The 24,556-nt window shown below is 39.3% G+C and overlaps 1 protein-coding gene across 1 annotated transcript in view; it reads left to right on the forward strand.

Moving 5' to 3' along the window:
* Positions 1–7,644, forward strand: part of tenm3 (teneurin transmembrane protein 3) — a 339,790-nt gene extending 332,146 nt beyond the window's left edge. The window contains exons 49-51 of the mRNA XM_030056695.1: positions 122–246; positions 2,010–2,140; positions 5,074–7,644. Of these exons, the coding sequence (XP_029912555.1) occupies positions 122–246; positions 2,010–2,140; positions 5,074–5,829 (1,012 nt within the window). The 3' untranslated portion in view covers positions 5,830–7,644. The remainder of the gene's footprint in view (positions 1–121; positions 247–2,009; positions 2,141–5,073) is intronic.
* The last annotated feature ends 16,912 nt before the right edge of the window (positions 7,645–24,556 follow it).

The following is a 24,556-nucleotide window of genomic DNA, read 5'->3' on the forward strand; positions in this document are numbered from 1 at the left end:
TCTCTTTCTCTCAAATTTGTCTTGCTGCGTTATCAGCTCTCATCTCACCACAGAGCATCACAAATCCATTCTGTGTAAGAGCGGGCTAATAAATTACTCTTGTCATGCATGTGTCATTAAGGTGGACCACTCCTGACATCAGCACGTGGACACGAGTCGGTAAAGACCCCCAGCCCTTCAACCTCTACATGTTCAGAAACAACAACCCCGTCAGCAAGATTCACCAGGTGAAAGAGTACGTCACAGGTAAGAGTTCAACACTGTTCTGTAGGTCACTATACGCTCAGCGGCCACTTTATTACAGCTCTGCCATCAATTCTACCTTTTAACAAAGTGTATAATGTTCAGTTTGTGTTGACATTGTGGAGAATGTGTGTTTCTAATTTTTGTCCTCCCTATTTATATACATGAGGGGGACAGAATAGTAGAAACAGCTGTCAATAAAATGCAGTCCAGTCCAACAGCAGCACTAACTATGAGCTCAATGCCAAACATAGCAGTGAATGAACACCTCTGTTACTGTGACAATAAGAAAACCTGAGCATTATTGTCATCATAAGAGTAAACTTTGTGGCAGAGCAGTTGTATTGGATTGTGTTAGACTGTACAAGTGGAATTAATAAAGTGGTATAGTACAGCTAAGGTTTGACCCTTCTGTGTTTTTGAAGGCCAATACCAATGAAAGATTTTTTTTAATTGAAACCCTGATATTCAGTATTTTTTAAATGAAACCACTTCAATGCCTAATAAATTACAATTATTCATAATTTTATTATTATCACATTGTTCTTTTCGAAAAACTTTCAGACACAAAATTGGACTGTCCAATATTTTAACACACAAAAAAATCAAATTTTGTAAATAAACATAAATATATCTACAGGGTTACCACAGATCCTTAGGAAGTTTTACAATGTTTTCAATTTGACTTCTAAAATGTTAAGTCATAAAATGTCATAAAAGGTCATAAAATAAATTTTACGGTGAGATGTTTTAAACTGTGAGATGTCTTAAATTGGAAATTTTCCAAAACTTCAGTATTAAACAAAATTTGTTCCATTTTTGTGGATTCACTTTTCCTAAATGTTTTGTTTTCTACAAACATTCTGCTGTGGTGCTGCCTGTAGAGGCCACAAGCCAGCACTGTGGGCTAATATAAAATGGGTAGCTATGAATTCAGTGCGAAATATCTGGTGGATGATAAATAGTGGGTTTGGTTGTAATCAAGAACTGACTGCTTGGAAGCAAGATAAAATGTTGAATATGCTGAAAGACATTTTAACTAGGTACAATTCACACATGAAAGCCTAAAAACAGCGACGCTAGCACCCAAAGGAGTACAGCCAATAGAATGCCAACACATGCCAACTGCTCTGCTGCCTCGTCGAGACCTGGCACTCAGTAGTCGTTCACCTCCAGCAGCTCTGAACTGCTGTGGCTTCTCTGCACGATTCATCAGCACCAGGCATATTAATCCAATGCTGAGATCCATGCAGTTTTGAAAGAGACGAGCCCTGAAACAGCCGCTGAAAACATGAGATTCCAGGTTTTAGTCGCTTAGCGTTACTCATCGCACTGACAGATCTTTCCGTTTGGGAGTGATAGCAGGTTCCTGCTTCCATTGCAGTCATCCCAGTTTCATTTCAAGGCAGTGTCTTTAAATGAAAGAGATGGTAATGCATGCTATATTTGAAGTTGTGTGGGTTTGCTATTTTCGCTGTTTAGCCCCTCTTTGGTGCTACAAAGTCTTAACTGCCAGTCTAAAAAGCCAGTCTAACTGCCATGCTGTGACAATACCTTATTGTTTTAATTCAGCTTAGCTTGACTTCCACATTGTTTGTCTGCATCAGAAATCTGCTGACTAACAAGATCTCTACATTTATTGACTTGCCATAGCCTGTGTAGCTGTTACGTATGTGATGTGCCACAAAACAAACATGGCATCCACTGAACTCACTAAGCTCTTTCCTCTTCAACCACCCGTGTCTCCCTCCTTCTTTTCTCTCTAGATGTGAATATCTGGTTGGTCACTTTTGGTTTCCACCTCCATAATGCTATCCCAGGATTCCCCATTCCTAAGTTTGACCTGACACAGCCCTCACTGGAAATGAAGAAAAGTCAGCTGTGGGATGACCTGCCTGTATGTATCATTAAATCTTTTTGATGTTAGACAGAGAGCCCAAATGATGTTTTTTTGTTTTGTTTTTTGGAGAAGAACAAACACTTGTTTTGCACTTTTGTTCTAGTCTGAAATAAAACCTAAGAAAATTCACGACTTCTTTCAAAAACATGGGGAAAAAAGGAAAATCTAAAAAACTAAATCATGAGAAAATCACCAGAAAACTGACAAAAAAGGAAAAGGGGAAAAATTAGAAAAAACATTTTAAAAAAGTAATAATAATAATAATAATAATAATAATAATAATAAAACTTTATTTGTGTAGCACCTTTCATACAAAAATTGCAGCTCAAAGTGCTTCAAAATAAAAAGAAGAACATTTGAAAACACATTAAATAAAACATTAAAAAGAATAGAAGTAGAGAAAAGTAGACAAACAAAACATGCTAAATAAATAAATAAAATTACAAGGAAATTACCAGAAGATGATGCAAAAAATGTAAAATAAATACATACATAAAAGCAGCATTAAATTAGCATAATATTTATCTGAATAACCTGAAAATCAAGAAAATAACCAGAGAGCAAAAAAATCTTTGAGAAATTACAAAAGATAGATAATAGAAAATTTGCACAAAAAGTACCAGAATATTATTTGAAATGGTATAAAAATACTAAGAAAGATTCATAATTAGTATAATTATTTACAATTACAAGAACAAATACCAACAAATATTTAGAAATATATCTGATAATATATCTGATAATATATTTTTAATATAGTGTAATAATAAATGTATAAAATAAAGCAAATCACAGCTAAAATGTCAGACTATTTTGTGTTGAATGCAGGTGATGCAACTCACAGCCACACAGATGATGCAACTCACACACACAGCAGCCACACAAAAAGAGAGAGAACAGCAGAGCAAATTAAGAAAGGATGAAATGACAAGAGTGAAAAAAATAGTTTTACATATACAGTTTCACCAGAAGTGAAATGAGAAAGTGAAATGTGAAAAAGACGGGCGAAGTGAAATATAGAGGAGAAAAAAAGGAGAGACAGGAATTGTGCAAATGCAGCGAAAGAGAAATCCGGGAAATGAAGAGATTAAAAAACAGAGGGTGATAAAACTGGAAAGGAAAGGTCTAAATGAATGAAAAAGTGGGAGAAAAACGGAGAATGCAGAGAAGGAGAGAATCTAACATCCATACAGAAAAGAAAATCAGGAAATGGAGGGGAAAGAGGAAAAAGTGGGAGGAAATGGAATGAGAATAATGAGAGGGGGAAATGAGGACAGAAAACGATAAAGACTCATCCAGAGAAACCAATAATTCATGCCTTCCCCGTCTTAAATCTTCACTCCCTGCTTGTTCCTCCTTCTTCCACTGCCACTGTTATTGTGGCTATTTCCAGCTCGCCACGGTGATTGAAGTGCAAATGGCCTTGTTTTTGTGGACAGGTTGTCATGAACACACACACACACTTGCCGCGTATCCAAGGACCATTTCCGTTAAGATAGCCAGGGATATTATGTAGTATGATGAGGGATACGGACACGGTGAAATCAAGAGAGAGACAGAGCAGAGACATGGAGGAGAAAGTGAAACTGGGAGGAAATGAGAGCAAAAACTGTAGGATGTGACAGAGACTTAAACTAAGCATCCAACAGCCGTATCTGAAGTGCTAATGTATTGGCTCTGTTTATTTCAACTGGCACTCGGGTAATGCCAGGAGACACACACACACACACACACACACACACACACACACACACACATACACAAATCTTGCAGCAATGCTCAGATACACACTTAGTGTTGGCATAGCAGATAGATGGATAGCTATGTACTGTATGTTCTGAGAACTGGGGGAAACAAGGACCAGTCCTCAAAAAGGCTATACAGAGAACCAATTCATGTTCTGTCTTGCATATGAAATGACAAATAACATTAATAAAAAGAAAATAAGTAAATGCTTTAGCCCTTAACCAGAGCAAATTCACTTGGTTTATTTAAAAAAAAAAAAAAAAAAAAAAAAAAAAAACACTAGGGCGAAAAGGTGATTTGTAAATGTGCAAAAAATTACCAGACAATAACATCTCCCACCCACCCACCCCACAAAACAAGAAAATTAACTAGAATATACTCAAAGCATTAGTCCGTTTTTTTCTCAGATTGCCAAAGCAGGCAGCACTGATTGGTCAACTGTAAATCATAGAAGTATATTATCTGAAATCTAGAAATCATTTTGGGTAACATTTAAAGTGCATTGTGATGCTTTACAGATTAACAACCCGTTAGAAGCAAAGCTAAAGCTCACTTACAATATAATTATCACACAAACATTAAATTAGATTTGATTTAATAGTATTAACCAGGCAGTGGCTCCATGAAGTATTCACTCCCACTATATTTTTGCATATGATGTGTATTATGTGCTGCTCTGACTATAATAATTAGCATTCAGTATTCTTAAACAGTGCTTATGATGCCGTAACTCTGTGTGAACACTGGGCCCAGGGCTCCGGGCTTTCAGATGGGTTTTATTCAACCCTCTGAGCAAAATTCCAAGCACAAAACTTATTTTCAAAAATGTTTCACAAAAATCACTACTTTTGGTTATGAGGATCTAGTCTAGTCCACAAACAATATTTAAGACAAATATATTTTAAAAATTAAAAATAGTAATGAATGATTAAAAAAACATTTCTTGGACTACAAGAACAAGGGGAAGTGAAACAAAATATATATAAAAAAGTTTATTTTTAAATACTTTTCTAAGATCAAAATGAAAAAAAAAATAAATAAATAAAATGTTAGACGGGCTTATTAGCATTTTTTTTAATATATATTTATTTTGAAAAATTAAGGGAATTTCATCCAGGGTCAATGTTTCAGGAGCACAGCCTAAAGTAAAGCACTGCCTAATTCTCCCCTTCCTCTCCCGCCAGTCGATCTCAGGTGTCCAGCAAGAGGTGACTCGCCAGTCTCGGGCCTTCCTGTCGTTTGAGCGCATGCCAGAGATCCAGCTCAGCCGGCGGCATTCGGATCATGCCAAACCCTGGCTCTGGTTTGCCACTGTCAAGTCCCTCATTGGCAAGGGGGTGATGTTAGCTGTGACCCAGGGCCGCGTAGTGACCAACGCTCTCAACATCGCTAACGAGGACTGCATCAAAGTCGCTGCCGTTTTAAACAACGCCTTTTACCTTGAAGACCTCCATTTCACCGTGGAAGGACGTGATACACACTACTTTATCAAGACCAGCCTCCCTGAGAACGACCTCAGCGCGCTGCGGCTCACGTCGGGCCGCAAATCCCTGGAAAACGGCGTCAACGTTACTGTGTCCCAGTCGACAACGGTGGTAAACGGCCGAACGCGGCGCTTCGCGGACGTAGAGCTGCAGTACGGCGCCCTGGCACTTCACGTGCGTTACGGGATGACGCTTGATGAAGAGAAAGCACGCATCCTGGAGCAGGCGAGGCAGAGGGCGCTGTCGAGCGCGTGGGCCCGCGAACAGCAGCGGGTCAGGGATGGGGAGGAAGGAGTTCGGCTATGGACAGAGGGCGAAAAAAGGCAGCTGCTTAGTAGCGGAAAGGTTTTGGGTTATGACGGCTACTATGTGTTGTCCATAGAGCAGTACCCTGAGCTCGCTGACAGTGCTAACAACATCCAGTTCCTACGTCAGAGTGAGATAGGGAAGAGGTAACACAGCATTGACAACGGCAAACACAAAATTTACCCCCGTCCCTGATGACTGTCAAGAACTCTACGAAGGCTACCAAAAGGTCCAATTTGAACAGAAAATGTTTGTAATGTCTTGAGACTATAAAATGGCCCCTGAAAAGAAAAGACTGCTCTTGTTATTTATAGACTGATGCTGGCACAACAATCATTTTGAAGCAAACATCCAAGAGCGCGTTAAACATTAGAAACCCAAAGTTTGGATAGTTCTAAACAGTATACACGAGCCTATAAAGAAGTCCATCGAACCCATGCCTTTTGTTTCTTTCTTACTTCCCCATCCTCAGCCTTCGAACCTGCACGCACGCCCCTCCCCCTCCCTCTGGTAGGTGGGGCTTAACTTAGTGCTATGTCTTGTGCTACCTAGCTGTAAAACAGTGGGATATACTGTAGACTTGATTGAATAACCGACTGTCTGAAGAACCGTCCTATCGGGATGGCCCCTCTAGGATTTAGATCCGTGGTCCAGTGCAACCGGACCCGTCAACCTAACAAATATCTATGGCTCCCAAACAGACTCGTCATTCCAGGTTTCACATCTCTGTGGGTCCTGATGAGACCCGGCGCTCTGTCGTAGACCTCGATGGGCCATGTGTGGATGGATGTCTTTAGTTTTTCTTTGCTCAAACCATTGAATGGAACTGTTGTGAACTGTTGTGGACTCTCTCCAAGAGAGACAGACACACAAAAGACTGCAGTTTGTATGAAGGAAAAAAAAAAGATTTTCTGTTTGGATTATTTTGGTTTGTTTTATATATAAACTTCCTGGAATTGCTTCAGACAGAAAAGGGAAAATAAAAACATACAAAAAAAGTGTTTACATACTATTACCTATACCACTATTACTACTATTACTACTACTATTACGACAGCACCCGAATGGACAGTGATCTGAACTGAACATGAACTGACCTTTTTTCCTGGAGGGTTTTCTTTTTCTTACAAAAATGCTGATGTCTATAATCTGTTTGGTCAGTTCTGATGATGAAACCACTCCCCCTTAACCTCCTGTGCTTTTACAAGGTCTATATTTTTTTCAGGTCTAGATAACAATGACATAACAATCAAGTGTCTTTGACAGCAGCGTGGAAAAAGAATTGAATCAACTGCGCGACCAGCACCGGGACCACAGTTGTTTTATGAGACCTTGTGGATATATTCTTCTTGGACCAAGTGGGCTCACTGGTCCTTTGTCAGCCCACGAGTTGTTCACTGCTGCAAAAAGATGACACAGCCTCGTGATGCATAGACCTTGTGCTTTTATTGGTCAAAGGTAGTAGTATCGCTTGCCATAGAAAAATGTTGTCATGGCTTTTGGGGGGGGGCAGGGTTGCTGTGAGTAGTAACTGATCGTTGCTTCTCTCGTTTTTGCTTGTTTCTCTTTAAAGGGACAGTGCTTCGCCATCAGTGACTTTAACGAGTAACAGTAATAGATCAAAATCGATGTGGATGTTTTCTCATTGATTGTGGGTCTCTGTACTCTTTTAGAGGAGTTTTTTTGTGTGTATGTGTGTGTGTACAAGGGAATTCTGGAGAGAAGGAAATTTTAATCATTTTAAAAAGGAAAGAACGGAAAATTTACAGAGAGAATAAAATCATATCCTACCAATCTTTTTTTTTCAAAGACAATTGTTGAGACGAGTTGACAATGTTTAATGGATTTATCTCTTTTTTATTTTGAAGGTTGAGAAATTCCACTTATCCGTACATCGATATTAGTCTCAGAGAAAGTAATTTATGTACAGTGTTTCTACGGTAAAGAATAAAATCCTTAAAACTCTTGGAGGTGTTTTTACTTTGTTTTACTCTGTTACTCAACATATATTTCTGTTTTCAGATGATTTTTTTTTTTAAATCGTCTTGAACACTGATGCTTAAATGAAAACAACCAATCATCTTTCAACTATTAATTTTGTGTGGCATCATTTGAGGACTTCTTGCAACTTTATGAGCAGCCCTAGCTACTTTACTTGAAAAGCTTACCTTTCCTATAACATCTGCATTACTATCTATTACCATGTCAGAAAATGGCAAGTAAATTTGGTAGCAAATAAATCAATGGCATAGGTTTGCCAAAGATGAAAAAAAACCATAGTGAGTGGCTGAATCATATTTTCAACTGCTCCAGGAGGAGCGTTTGGGAGGGACTCACCTGTCACTCCCACTCAGGTAGCCAGTCAGGGCAGTACATAAAAATAATATGGCATACACACCAGAATGCTCAAGGAAAGATCGTTTAGAGATGTTTTAAAGGTTCAGGTCAGGAAGGTATTGTTTTGTTTCTATAAACAATGGACCGGTAAAAGACCAATGAGGGCGTATGAAATTGAACTCAAACCAAAAATCATATATTTTATCATGAGCACAGTGACAGGTCCAGTTTGTCACACCCTAAGCTCCTACTTACATCTAATACATGTTGCCACCAAAAGTTCCAAATCTATATCTTAAATGCTAAATCTTGTATCCACCAAGAACCTGCTCCTGAGAAGATGTTATTATCTGGTCAATAATAATTTCTATATTTATTTATAGGTCTCCAAACTATCAGCTTTGAGGGAATGTTAGCATTGAATGTTAACCAATGTGACTGTGTTTTATATATGGCTACCAAATGAGTTTGTGGTGATTTTTGTTTGAACATTGCTCTTCATTATAATATGAAAACTATATGAAGACCAAAGTTTGACTCATTTTAGCTATGATGTGGCACACTTTGCCAAATCCAGCTGATGCCCATGCACAATGAAATTTGAAAAACTGGTTTAGGTTTTGTGATGGCTAAAGGGGTTGAGTTACTATTTGTTATATGGACGCGGCCCTGACTGAGCAGGGCAGGACTGAGCATGGGCATGCATACATGAGTGCAGGAGCAACTGTGATTGCGGTGTTCAATGCTGCTTCATAAATAGCATGTCAGTTCTTTTAAGGTATTATGATTAAATACATTTAATAATGGTATCTACTTTACCTCTGAAAGAAAAACAGGCAGACAAAAAAAGTAAATATATTGAGTGTTGATGATGGTTAATATGCCAGGTCTTCGTTCCATTATGAAGTGAGCCCCTGCAGCCTTCCAGTTTCACATGGCTCTGACAACAAAGAACGGGAAACACATCTTCAGTATGAAGTGGGCCCACCATCACATTTCTTTCTTGTAAGATTAAAAGATACCTGAAAAATATAAACGTCTTTGTAAATAAAACTTTTTAAATAGTAATACAAAGAGATGTGTTGGGTCACCAGACAATCCAATTACCATCACACGCACATACCTCCACATACAAGTAACAGATTACTATTCTAGTTTGTCAGTCACTTTGTCAGTCAAATATTATCCTTTGCTAACAGCTATTACTTAGTGTGTGTTTATCTGTATACATATATATATATATATATATATATATATGTTTGTGTGTGAGAATACAATTTAAGTCTCCTTAAACATGCTATCAGTATCAGAAACTGGCCAGTGATAAATTGTGTCGGCACTAAACCTGCTCAAGCATGTTGAGGAAACATTCAAGGGCCAGTTGGCCCATTTTGAAAAATCTCATATTACAGTTTTTTATGATTGCTTAAGCACAATTTTCAAAACAGGGCTCAGAGTTTCAAAACACTACACACAGTTAGCACAACCACACACACAATATGCAGAACACCTCAAATCCTGTGCAAAATGAAACACTTTTGTAAAAAGTATACACTAATTTATAAAAAACATATTATGTTACCAAATGAAATACACACATTTCATAAGGCTTAATTCTGTTTGAACCAGTTACACACAGCTGTGTGTAACTTTTAGCAATTCTACCTCTTAGTGATTAGCCTGCTGTAAGTGAAGTTCACAGAGAAAGTGCAAACATACAATGTGGTAAATTCACAAAACACGATCAATAATGCAGACTATTGAAAATATGATTTATTTCTCTTCATATACTCAAAATCAGTCAACATGGACAATCACAACAAAACATGTCCCAAGATTTATGCTACCATAGTAGCGTAAATAACACTGTAAGCCCAGAAAATAGACAAATATAAAATATTGTGCTACTAAGTACAGGTTACAAGTACTGTGAAGTAAAAGAAAGAAAACAAAAAGAAATCTGGAAAAAAAAAAAAAAAAAAAAACTGAAAATGCAGTACAGAAAATACTACACATCTCTTCACCTAGCTGGATCTGGCCAGAGAATTTCATCACATCACAAGCAACATCCTCACTGAGACAACGTGGAAAGAACCGTCTTGAATGATGGATCCATCCTCACACAGCCGTGGCATCTGTGTGGTCACAAGCCTCCTCCCTGGCCTGAATGAGGGGTACCTGATTGATTGATTGATTGATTGATTGATTGATTGATTGATCTGGTGCGTTTGGTCCAAAAATGTGAGAATATGATGTGTGTGTGATCTGTGATCGGTGTGTGTACAACTGAGCAGTCGTATGTTTGCACATCTGATCGCTGTGTTCAAACAACCGGCTCATGAGTGTGCTGATTTGTCAGTCAGTGCTTTGGACCTGCAAGGTAGTGACATCATGACACTTCAGTGTCTAACGTATCCAAGTGTGTTTAGTGTTTTGCAAGTCACTGTGTGTATTGTTTTGCAAAAAGTGTGAGGCTGACATTGTATTTATAGTGGTGCAAATCTGGTCCAATGTTTTGCTCCCTGAGTGTAAGGTGTGGATAATTGCGTGATTCCTCTGTTTTTAATGTTTATGCAATCATAAAAGCTGTATTTTAGCAGCACGTGTAAAGTGATGTGAAACCTTGTTTGAGTGGATTAAGGTGGTTATTTTTAAGAATGTTAGTGTTAGGAAGCTAACAGTTAGCATTTGGAGCATCCAGCCAGTATCCAGCACTCAGTAACAATGAGAGGAAGATAGACCCACTACTGTTCTACAGCTGGTCGTGTGTGTGTGTGTGTGTGTGTGTGTGTGTAATAATATCATGAGTGTCGCAGAGAAGTGATGAGGAGTCTGCTGTCAAATGAATCTTCTCTTTGGTCAGTATAGTCATTTTCCTAAGTTTCAGTCAGGACACTTGGTATACTAAATAACACATTCATATACAATGTATTGAAAGACAGTGAATCATGTGGCCAAAATAAATAAAATACATTTTGACTATACACATAGGATATCTTAGGTGATAATATAAAATACATAGCGGACAATACCTCCAAGCTTCACTCAAAAGCAAAAGGGGAAAAAAATTAGACTTGAAGCATTAAAAAACCGTCAACAACAGAAAAGCATGTGGGAATTGCAGCACTGATACAGCGTATGGCAACCGTATTAGGAAATTACTGTAAGTATCAACTCTCCATCCAGTACCAGCTCTCCCCCGCAGCGCTCACTTGCACTGGTCATCTATCAACCTGCAGTATACATGCCTCAGACTCACCCCAACATCTGTCAACCAGGACGGTGGTTCTCGATCCTGCTGTCAAGAACCCCCCAACCTACAAGGTTTTGTTCTCCTCTACTCTTGCACTCCTGATCGGGCTTAATGTCTAAGATATGGCAGCATCAGTTCAAACCGCTTGATGAATCACAGCTGAACCAAAAGTCTACAGAGGGAGAAAAGTGATCCTGTCCACTGACTGCTGTGATACGGCAGTCCTAAATGATGCCACATTTCATTCATCTGAGCTCATAGAAATGTGCATTCCCTTAACCAGTGCCTCCTCATTTTCACCAATGCACAGTAAAAAATGATTGTAATTTAGAGAGCTGACTTTATGGAAAAATCCAACTGGCCACTGTTCATTTGACTCTGTGCAGCCCAGTGTCTGTGCTCTCCGCCACTCCGTGGAAGTGGAAACATAGACTCTGTGGTGGAATATCTCCATATAGACTGTCCATGGCTGTCCAGCCGTCCCAACAGCTTTGCTGGCCCGTCTTGTCTGGAAATCTGTCAGAAGAAGACATTCCTGCTTGGTGAAAAGATGCAAAGCAAAGAATGAATGTTATCTTCTACCTATAAGCTTTTTACCAGAAAGATTACATTGGGATGTGACCATGATAATCACCAATATTTTGATCAGTAATTGTAATTTAATTACAGTTTTTTTTTTCAGTAATTGTAATGATTACAATTACATATATATTTCTTAAATTAATTATGTAACTAGTTACTCCCCACTATTGTATTGCATAGAAAAAGACTGAATCTAATGGTACTGAATCAATAGCTTCTAAATCTGAAGCAAAAAACAAAACAAAACAAACAAACAAACAAAAAGTACAACGACTGAACAATTGAAAACAATAAGCCACCAGCAGCTTGAGAGTTCTAGCTCCTGTTCAACACCATGGTCCACAGAGAGACATTAACACCTTTTGCATCACTGGACCACAATACACTTTGATTTTGGCCGCTAAACAAAGAACAAGGGGCAGATAGTACACAAAAGCAGAGAGTCGATAGAATCGAATCATACGCTACATTAGCCAAGGCACTGCTGAGGGAGGAATAGAGTAGGAGTGACAAAGCATTACCAAGAGGTAAAGCCAGGGACAGGCAGAGAAAAAGAGAAGAGATGGAAACAGAGGAGAAAGAAAAAGGAGAATTATGGAGTTTGAGAGTTTAATAACCCTCTACTGATCAAATAAAGTAGTGTGCTGAGTAATGCCCAGTTTCCTCTCATTCAAGCAACATTTACATAATCAGTATCTTGAAAACAACCGAAGCAAAAGCAAAGAACGTATTATAGACTAAGAGCAATAAAAACAAACAAACAAACAGGAGCTACCATGTTCTCAAACATATCTCTCCTTGTTTTGTGGTACACAAAATCCACTTTTATCCTGCCTCCAACACCCTACCATACTAACATGCCATGCAGCACACGAATTTGGACAGTCATTGCAATACGAAGACCTTCAATTACAGAACTGAAGAACAATATTTAAAAAAACTGTATTGTGATGAATGTTTTTGTTTTGTTTTTGTTGACTGAATGAAAGACTTTTTTATTAGTAACAACGTTAATTAATGAATAGATCAATACTACAGATTAATATTAGGTGTGCCTAGATGGAGGGCCAATAGAAAGTGCTGAGTCAGGTGAGGAGATGGAGACACATGAAGGAGAGCCACAGATCACAGAAACTATGCAGGGAAAAGAGACAGAGAGGAAGACTGAGCCAAGATAACCAAAACATTGTTTTTTGTGCAGTAACAGTAACAGTTTAACCCTGTAAAGCCATTTGTATCATATATGATACACATTATCAATTCACACATTCCGTTTTCAGTTTAATCAATGCATGACCAAAATACTGTATACCTTTGAACACTTCCCCTGTTCACCCTGGACCATACCATTGGCACTTCAAGTACATATCATATATCATACAACAGAAAGGTTGTGTAATAACATATTTTTTATTTTTTTAATTAATTAATTAATTAATTAATTAATTTTTTGCATTTTGTTATAGGACTAAATAAAGGGTTCAATTTTTTTTAAAAAATTGGAATTTTCTGCCAATTCTTTCATAGTTCAGGCTTTATAGGGTTAAACAACTACAACATGGTACATAACTGTTTTGTTTTAGTTTCAGTATTTTCTATTGCCATGAGACAAGCCTGTGCATCTTTTTGCTGATTTTCACTGCTAAAGTGGGAGGAAGAGAGCTTTGCCTTTAGGCTGAGTTGCTGTACTTCTGTATATATTTTAAATAATAAAATACAGATAATATATTTAAAACAGTTTTTGTTTACCTTATTATGGAGTTCAGCCACAGATGTTCCTAGGTGGACAGCTGTGCTTTGCATATTGGCTGCTGTATTGTATTCTGTAGTTGGTGTCTGTCTGAAAAATCTTGATCCATGTGCCCTTTTTCAAATTTGAGCACCTGCCCCTCTGAATGTCTGTGCACGGTGCTTAATGTTAACACCTAAAATAAATCCTGACACTTCCATTCCACCATGTTTTCTTACTGGCTGGTTCCATGATCTAGGTGTAAAATACTCTCATGAAAGAAAAACATGTCTTACATCTTTGCAGAGAACCAAGACCTCGGACTTAAAGGAACTCATCCTCATCCCAACTGCTTCACACTCAGCTGCAAACCACCCCAGTGCATGCTGAGGGTCAGGGCTTGATGAGGCCAGCATCATCTGCAAAGAGCAAGGATGCAATCCTGTGGTCACCAAACTGGACACCCTCCACACCCTGACTGAGCCTTGAAACCTTGGCCATGAAGACCGCAAACAGAATTGGAGACAAAGAACAGCCCTTTTGGAGTCCTGCGCCCACTGGGAATGACCTTGACTTCGTACCCCCCACCGAACCCCACAGGGGACATGGTCATAAGCCTTCTCCAAATTCACGAAACACATGCAGAATGGATTGTCATACTCCCATGATCCTTCCAGTATCTGTGTGAGGGCGAAGAGCTAGTCCACTGTTCCACAACTAGGACAGGATTCGCATTCTTTTCATGCATCGTTTTCTAGACTACTATATTGACCCGCATAAAAGACGACCCTGATTTTAAGACGACCCCTCTTTTTCAAGACCCTTTTGTGGAAAAATGGGCTACTTTTTATATGGACAAAATCTTGTTTGAATAAAAAAGCCACCGGCCTGCATCAGGCGGGTCAGCCGCAGCAGCGGTTGGCATCAGGCGGGCCGGCCACGGCTCCGGCCGGTACTGCGCTCACCTGTCAGATCCGGCAGACCTGACTGGGTTGGCGGCCAGTGCCACGGCCGGCCCGCCTGGTGCCGCGGCCGACTGCCGCTGCGGTAGGAGTAGTAACATGGAAGGGCGCAAGCCAGTAATTTCGCCGAGGGGTGGCAACATAGGCAGAACTGCCACTGTGGAGCACACTCTCCAGTCCTCCTTTTTAAAAATGGGTAGCAGGGTCCAAAATTAACGTTTGTGCTTATCTGTTAAGGGCACGTAAACTGAGAAAACCTACCAGCCATAAAACTGCATCATGCATTATTTACATACTGTGCTTTTGGACTTCATGTGTTAGCCAGGATCTCAGGACTCCTGCATTGTTCTGATGACACCTCTTACAAAAACGTCAACCTTGATGATTTTTCCTTTTGTCTTCATGTTTTCTTTTTGATGGCTTAACATCAGAAATGTGTCGCTGCATCTATAATAACATGGTACACTCATGTTTCTTACAGCAAAAGCACAGACAGATATGGTGTAGAAAGTACCAGACATTGACGTCACAGTAGGTACAGTGGACAGTCAGGGTTCACATTAGACTCGGCTGGTACACATAAAAATCCTGGGCCTATGCTGTAATTCCACATTATTTACTGGCCACCTGGCCAATTTACCCTCCAAACCCAAAACTGACCTGCATTTGGCGGGTAAATGCTTCATTTTGGACTCTGCTCAAGAACATATAGAAGGCATTTGCCAGCAGGCAAGTCATACTTCCAATGTCTGTGTGGCCCAGTGGATCCCATAGCTCTTACGAAACACTTTTTTTTAACACCTGTAAGGTATGGTGCCATGTCACAGATAATAGCATGCCAATCAGATTTGGCAATGTTAGCTAGCTAGCTTTCAGTGTAAATTTCAGCATTTCCTACTGAGGTGTTTTTATAGATTTAAGGTCATATGATGGTGAAGATCAGTTTCTTTAGGGTTAGGTTTCATCTCGAGGATTTTCAAGAGAAACTTACTCAGAGTAATGTTTTTTTCCATGTAGGAACATTTTTTTTTTTTTTTTTTTTTTTTTTTTGGCATCCTCAAAATGCAGAATAAGTTTCCCACTTTTGTGACACAATCAGAACTCATTTGCACACAAATAGTATCAGGCTAACAAATCAAGGCTAGCAAGTTACAATTTCACATCAATACAACTTTTACCTGGATATGGCTCAGTAAAGAACAGATTTTCTGTTAAACACCATGGTGCTTTCCAGCACCTCTCCTCATATTGACCTTATCAAAAACACTCTCTGACCAGTCCGACCACAGCTGTCTTCTGGTGGCCACTCGGAGCTTTCCAGTTTGAACAGTGCTACTGTGGCAAATGGTTGTTCACTGCTTTGCTAAGAGGACCTCAACACTCCTGTTTAAGGAGAGCACAGAATTACTCTTTCAAGCTCTCCAGCCTAATTTCCAACACTTGACCCAGGGATTTGAACCAGCAACTATCCACTCACAAGCTCACCTCTCTAACCTTTCGGCTACAGCCCCTTAAGTGCAATCTGAGAAACAGTGAAAGAAAGAGAGAGAGAGTTAAGAGCAGCATAAATGACCCAATGTGCATCAGAGCCTGGATGAAAGTATATCCTATCTGACGTAACCTAAATGACTAGTCAGTGTAATGTAGCCGGGATCAAGGCGAGGAGAGACAGCTGAAAAGTCTTCATCCTCTGCCTCTCTCTCATCTTGATTCGCAAGTGTTATGTAATGAGGTTTAAACAAGAGCATGAAGTTGGGGGGGGTGCAAAAAAAAAAAAAAAAAATCAGACAGGAGAGGAAAGAAAGCAAAAAGAGCACTTTAAATGTTTACTTCCTCATTCTTTTTCACTGTCACAGAACTGAGCTCACTATCTGAAATGAATCATTATACACGCACACACTGCCTGATTGAATGTACACAATCAGGCAGTGTGTGTGACACATTCAATGAGATGAGCAGCGAATTTATTTAAAAGGATATTTCGTCCATTTTGAAAAATCTGATGCACCTCCCAGGCATCTTCCTCTCATTGTTACTGAGTGCTGGATACTGGCTGGATGCACCAAATGCTAACTGTTAGCCTCCTGCCATTGAGGTGGACTTCCCCCTGGCTAACATTTTTGCCTTAATTCACTCAAAGACAGTTTAATGTCACTTTACAATCATCAATCAATCAATCAAATTTTATCAATCAAATTTTATTTATATAGCACCTTTCAAACAAATGCATGATATTCAAGGTGCTTTACATCTTGATAAATAAAATAAGAAGTGAAAGGACAAGTAGACCGATGCACGCTCATAAAATATGGTTAATTTAAAAAATAATAATAATAATAAATAAATAAATAAATAAATAAATAAATAAATAAAATAAAATACTGAATAAAATATAAAAAACAATATGGCACAATTTAAAACAATAAAGACACAGCAATAATAGAATAACTCAAGAATAAGATACTGAATAAAAATATAAAAACAATATGAAATTATTTAAAACAACAAAGACACAGCAAGAATAAAATAACTCAAGAATAAGATACTGAATAAAATACAAAAACAAGATGAAAAACAATAAAATAGAATGTAGAATATAATAGAAACTGTCAATAAATAACAATAAAACAAATACAGATAAAAAATAATTACTAGTAAATAAGAAGTAGAATACCTATAAAACTATAAAATTATAATATTATAAGACACTACATAAAGGCCAGACCAAAGAGATGGGTTTTTAGTCTATGTTTAAAAGTTTCAATGTTTCCGGCTCCTCTCAGATACAAGTGTTGCTTCGGAAGCTAAAATGCACATACAAGAGCACACAGATGATGGTTGTGCTTACGTAGCTGTTTATACCTGGGTTTCTCTGTTATCAAAATCCACAAAGATCTGGAAACGTCTGCACGTCCTCCATCACTCCACGCACAAGGAGCAGTAGTGACCACAGAGACACAAGCAGATCGCTTCAGTTTGCCATCATTTGTTTTCTTCATTTAACACATTTACATTCATCGACGTTGGAGGGAAAAAATAACAACTTTCTCCTCAGTACTAAAAGATAACTGACAAGTTCTGTTGCGGCTAGCCTCCTCCGTTCCTCCACTCCCCTCTGCCACACACATTTCACGTACCTTTAAGGCACCTGTCAGCCACCGTGACTGAGGACCAGCACAGACAGCTCAGACTGCAGAAGAGCAAAGTTGTTTTTTTACAGTCAGTTTTTTGATTACGCCACATCAGTGTGTAATCTTTTAAAATAATACTAGCAAAGGGGAAGTCCGCCTGAATGGCAGGAGGCCAACAGTTAGCATTTGGAGCCTCCATTCAGGGGTATGAGATTTTTCAAAATGGATGAACTATCCCTTTAAGCCCCATGCTGTGGCTATGAGAGGCTGTTCAGTATTTTTAAGTGCTCTGAATTGCAGTTATTTAGCATAATGGGCTTAAATCCTATTAACATGTTGTAGACGTTAGCTGAACAGTGTGTACACCTAGAGACTGATGCAAGTATGCAAACATACACTCAGACACACACACACACACACACACACAAAGACATACACATATGCAGAGGGACGCAGCCACTGGAACACAAGTGCAAACACAGAGGCATGCTCGGATACACACACACACACACACACACACATGCACGCACAGAGCAACACAGTGCCAAAGCAGATACAATGAGGTGTGAATGGTCCTTTATTCCCCTACAGTGGTCAAAATGGCTAGCATTGCAGTTTGTCTCATTTCCATAATTCAATTTCACAGCACATTTACACTATGACAACTGCTGTCTACTGCCTGTTGAATACACACACACACACACCGGGCCTGCAGCCTTTTGAGAGAATACAGACACCAGCAGGGATACATTTACACATTTGTATGCAGATAAACAAAAGTTTACACACATCGAACTGACACACACACATGCAGATACATGCACACACTCACTTACTCACTCACACTCACACACACACTCACAGGCAGGTAAATAAAGGCACACATCGTTGTCTAATAGGAACACACAGACACATAGACAACAACATAACTTACATATTCATGGATTTGACATGACGTCACTGTGTGTACATGGCGCCATCTCTGGGACCTCCTGTGACAACGCACTTAACAGAACAGGGGAAATCTCAAGACGACTCTCATTATATCCCAAAAACCCTCAGAGAAGAAACACATGGCCAACATGCACATATTATACATCAAACTGCTCAGCATATTCTGCTGAATGATGCCAGGTGTCAAGCAATGTGGCTTCTGTTTTTTTACACTATGACCTTTGGAAGCCGGTGACAAGTTTGACTTTTTTAAGATTTCGCTGTTTTGTGAGGGGTGCCAGCCAGGTTTCTCTCCTGGCATGTGAGATCAGCCAGTTTTGTTTTAAGCTTAGTTTTGAATGTTTTCTGTCAAACCACACAGAGGATGCACATTGTTCTAACATGCATTCATATGCAATGCAAATATATGAATAAATAAATAAATAAATAAATAGATAACCAAAAAACAAAAAAAACAAAAAAAACAATAGAGCCAGGGCTGTGCTTGCCAGATCCCATCATCCTCCCATCTGTTTCTATTGCTTTACCTCTCAATTTGCCTCCTTATTTTCTTTCTTTTTCATATTGCCCATCCTCCTCTATTATACATATACACATGGGTACACACACACACACGCACGCACGCACGCACGCACGCACGCACGCACGCACGCACAAACACACACAGAAACACATTTGTTATGTTTGGGAGTCTTCTAAATCAATATTGCTTTAGTGATGTGATTGTTGCACAGGCACCATTGCACAGCGGCTATGCTGATGTGTGTTTGCGTGTGTGTGTGTGTGTGTGTGTGTGTGTGTGTGTGTGAAGTCGGATATGAGATGACTCAATTACATCCGCCTAGGTGAGAGCAGAACAAATTGGTCCTTTGACAGATTTGTCAGCTCAATGGAGTGCATGTGTGTATGTGTGTGTGTGTGTCATCACCATTTCTCATGTGCACCTCTGTGTTTGCAATGATAATATTGTCCTCATTATGTACTTGTATGTGCATGTGTGTGTGTGTGTGTGTGTGTGTCTGCGCTTGTGTGTATCAGTATAAATGCAGTTCAAGTTCAAGTTCAGTTCATTAATTTCTATAAGCCTTTTTCCTGTCCTAAGAGGACTTAAAACAAAATGAGCCTACTTAGATTTAACTAGTCAGCTATAAATCAGTGAACAATGCAATAATCCTTGATCACAGAAAGGACCAAGAGAAAAAGAAAACTTCCAAGAGAAACAGACAAACCATTATTTTTTGTTGAAGTAAAATGCAAGCCACTGTGCCCAGTTTGTGTCCAGGTTGTGGGGACGCGTTGACAGAGATGAAAAAAAACATGGTAAACCGGATGAGTTGCCAGGACAAATGTGTTTGCATAATGTTAACGCTCTTCAGCAGAGTTTGGGTGCCCAACAAGCAGCTTTGACAACAGCATATCAATAAATATGCTGAGTTAAATTTTCATTCAGTTATTTTTTACGGCCCTCGAAAAATGTTCTAAAAATTGAGATGGCCATTGACTGGTAAAATGCTCACCACCCCTCTCTTAGAAGGTAACCGAGAAGGGAGTGATATAGAAGAAGTGGGAAAAAATGTGAGGGATGTGGGAAGATAAGCTGATTGACATAATCCAAAGAGGCCACAGAAAATGGGGTGCCTTCCGAACAGCTAGTGTGGAAAGAGAGAAAGTGGTGAGTGATCCCGTGAAGACGATGCAGGTAGTCTCCCTGATTGAACTTCAGTCAAAATGGACATGCATATATGACATAGGAATGTCATATATTCTTTCTATTTTATTTTATTTTATTTTATTTTATTATTGTTATTATTATTTATTTATTTATTTTTTTTTTTTTACTTGCACAGTGCTGGAGTTGTTGCAATTACATTTCACTGCTGCTGTACTTGTACATTCATGCATGTGACAAATAAATCTTGAATCTTGAATCTTGAATCTTGAATCTCGCTCAAAGCCGTCACAGCAGCTTTGGTATGACTGTAAGGTAGCTGGAGGTTTGGCATGGAGTGATCTGGTGTCCGAGAGATCTTGTTGGTGTGTAGAATAGAGGCATCTGCTGCCTGTTGTCATTATGTTGGGGAGGGACCGGGGCCAGATGGCACACTTTTTGTTTTCACCTTCATGTCTCAGAAAAGGTTAATCTCACATTCTGATTTCTACAGCAATGAAAACCTTCAAGTCGGAGATATATCTTAACAGTGGGTTTACACAGAATGTGTCATCTTGCCCCATATATGTGCTGGGTTGGCACTATGTTTTTTTCAGTGCTCTACATCTTGAGACTGTCTTTTGATCCCTGAAGAAAATAAAATCATCTTGTCTAAGCAACCTGTGCATTGTCTGTTTTTTCCTTTCTTTTTTCTTCATAACTAAGATGCCTGTCTTTTGAATGTGCATAAAGGTTTCTGATGAAGACTCCAGTTTTGTTTCTTTAACCCAGTGCATCATCCTTTTGCATTTTGATCACAGCCTATAGTTTTAAAAATACAAACTGTGTTTGTCTGTAGTTCTTTTGCAGTTTTTAACCATGTCTTTAGCTGTAAATGAGGTCAAAATCATAATTAGCCTGCTATGCTGTTGGACTGGGGTTAGTTGACTCACAGTTCCAATCAGCCCTGAAAAATATCACTTTATCACATATCACTTTAGCTAACTTTGTAGCTTGCTAGCACATGGACTAGACCTGCAACTCAAAATAAACCTTAAAATCAAAACCTGTCCCTTTATATCTCAGTCACCTGTTTGTGTGTATACACAACAGGCTGACTTTAATTCACCAAATCAAACAAAACGGAAAAATTAAAGAACTCACAAATCACCCTCACCTTAAGGTTTTATGTATGACCAGTGAGATGACCACATGGAGCAAAACTGGGCAAGAAGAGAAAATTATGGTATAAATATTATAACCTAGCAGCCTATAATCACTTTGCCAACCAGCCCCTGTAGCCAACTAGCCATGGACTTCCCTACACTACGCCCTGCTATTCTTCATAGAGTCTAACACCTGTGCCATACTGTAGAAATGAGATCAAACAGCTCATTTCCATCATAGTTAGAAATGTCTATTGCACATATGCAAACCCTAAACAGGTGTTGGGTGAATTTACTGTATTGCAGTATTGAAATTTTCGTTTCCATTGGTTTGCAAACGTTTTTTTTATTTGATGAATAATCACATAAGATATGGCATTCTGAGAAAAGGGGGGGCAGTGCAACTTTAAAGAAATGACAAAACTGTATTTCTATTGTGCTAGACTGTCTTTTTCCTTTATTGTGTAGTATCAGCAAATAGCACATTGCATAACAGGAGGGTCCATGCTGTTTTGCAAAGAAATAAAATAAGCAGACTCAATGTAATAGGCGGTATTGTTTTCTGCCTCCACAAAGACATTATCTACTGTTTTTGTTGACTTCTTCAATTTTGGGACATGCCTTCATTCTTTTGAGATTTCGATTACCTTTTGTGCATAAAATTAACTGTTTGTTCAGTTGTGAAAAACTAAACATGGATTATATCAGCATCTCTGTTGTATAATGAGGCTGCTGTGGCTGTCTGACTTAAACTTTGCACTGACAGCTCAGCAAGGCAGATACAAAGTCTGGGTTAGATGAATGCGAGGTGTGGAATTCATAATCTGATGGTGAATGTTTTTCCTGAAAATGCACTGGGGTTTGTTTGGAAAGCACAACACTGGTGCACTTTTGCCCTCTTGTGGTTGAAATAATTACTGGCTCTGACAGCCTCAGGATACAAGCCCATTACCTTAGATGCCCCAAGCCCTAACAGTACTGAGTAGCTGTTAGCTTGCTACTAGGTCAGTGTATGAACTGGTGCAGCGCATGTGTGACACGGTGGTGGTGGTGGCAGACAAGAGTTGGGGGTGGGGGGTATATGGTGTGTAGATGTCTCTCACCATTGGGTGCATCTTGGAGGGGTGAGGTTTGGAGCCTGCAAGCTCCAGTTACTTAAATGGCAGGAACTGTGGAGCACATTGGGAAATGGCAAGTTCAAACAGGGACAAAACAGACCTTTTTCACAGCAGCCACTCTGAGCTGAGATAGCAGGTAAACAGGTGTTACTGATGACATTAGTGAACGTTCAATTCCATTTAGGTGTGACAGAGTCAGGGCCCTGCTGCTGTTCATGCTGGCTCAGTGGAATGGCTCTCTTAGACTTAAATGGAACAGAACCTTCATTAATGTCATTAGTAACACCTGTGTTTACCCTGCTATTTCATCCCAAAATGGCTGCTGTGGAAAAAAAAGCTTTAGGGGAAAGAAAAACCCTGTATAAAAAAAACAAAATCATGAATACGTAATTACCGGAAATCGCCAGCACACATAGATTCTTTTTATACAAGTTTTAAAAATAATCCCTTTAAATCATCATTTATGAGCCACTAGAGGTGTGTGTTGGTGTGTGTATCTGAACAGAGCCTGCCCTATGCCTGGATTTTTTTGTTTTGCTGACCTCGGGACTCTTCTGGGCATGCCGTTGGGCAGTGGGTGTGTAGCTCCCAGCCAATAACAGCGTGCAGTGCCAGATCGATAGCACCACATCCAATCATGAACTGCGGAAAAAGGAAATCTACTAAGGTTCCAAAACAGGAGTGGATCTGGGGTTGGCTTTTATCTGCTGGTGAGCACTGAGGGAGAGGATGAGGATGAAGAGCGGTGCAGTGTTGGCCTGTTTTCTGTTGGACAAGTAGATGCCGACAGGCCAGTATTTTATTTTCCTAGGACAGCAATGATACATTTTGGGCAGGCGTTTCATTCTGTCGCCATCCTAGGAAAGAAAAACTCGCTGCCGGTGGTTAGCTTAGCCAGGGAGAAGGGGCCAACTTTGAATGTTGTGTTTACAAACCGCAACCAACAAATCCTACTCGTTCCACTTTTGACTTTTACATGCCTCATGTTTAGCAGGAGGCAGAAGTCTTTCTATCATAACCCAAAATATAAGAGGCTTCATGTCATTTGGAATGTTTGCTGTTCAATAAAAACTTTGGAGTCAAGAGGCAATGTGAGGTGGCATCCAGAGCACAGACTATGCATCTACTGGGTTTTATTCTTTCTTAGTTTCATCCTTTACTAGTATGCCCTCCCATTTCCCAAACTGCATGGTCTACCTTTAAATAAAGACATAAGCTCCGACAATTACCCATAAGAGCTTATTGAAATGCTGCAATTTGATGGTTTAGCTTTTATTTGCTACAATATTCTATAATTACTTACTTACTTTTGTTTATTTTCTTGCTCATCTCTTATATTGCTTTTTTTTTTTTTATCACTATTTCACTGCCTGTGTTATCATTTGTTGCTCATTTGCAATGGACTTTGTTACATTTCTGAAGTTCTCTGTTTCTCCTAAACTTTCAGTCTGAGTTGATTAATGGATGTAAGAGGTTACAACCCCATCATGACTGACTGACAGTTCTTGACCTCCCAACTTGACGCCTTATTTATTGGATGAATAAATGCATAGAATCCACCTCTATCCCTGCAAAATGAGAACCTCTATCATCATTATTTCAGCTTTTCCTCTCAACTTCAGTCAGGTGCTGAATGAATTGGCTCCTACAATGGCCAGCTCTGTAAAGCAAGTAGAATGTCAAGTCAAACAACTGTAGCCTATCACAGATTATCAGCGGTTGTCTTACATACTCTTACAGAGGCTTTTGATAAAGGGATAAAGTCGTGGTGAGACGAAGCAATGATAACACTGTCTTAATGGAAATACGGGATAAAAAGATAATGAATAAAAGATGAGAGGGACAGGGCTTGTTCAAAATCCCTTCTCTGCTGGATTGTATAAGAAAAAAGTAAAGACGTTATTTGAGAAAGGAAAGAGCGAAGAGGGTGGGAGATAGAGAATGAAAACTAGAGAGCCAAGGCTTGTTTCAATTCATTACGTTGTCACAGAGAGGCA

The sequence above is a fragment of the Myripristis murdjan genome, chromosome 1 (genome assembly GCF_902150065.1).
Source record: "Myripristis murdjan chromosome 1, fMyrMur1.1, whole genome shotgun sequence".
Taxonomy (NCBI): Eukaryota; Metazoa; Chordata; class Actinopteri; order Holocentriformes; family Holocentridae; genus Myripristis; species Myripristis murdjan.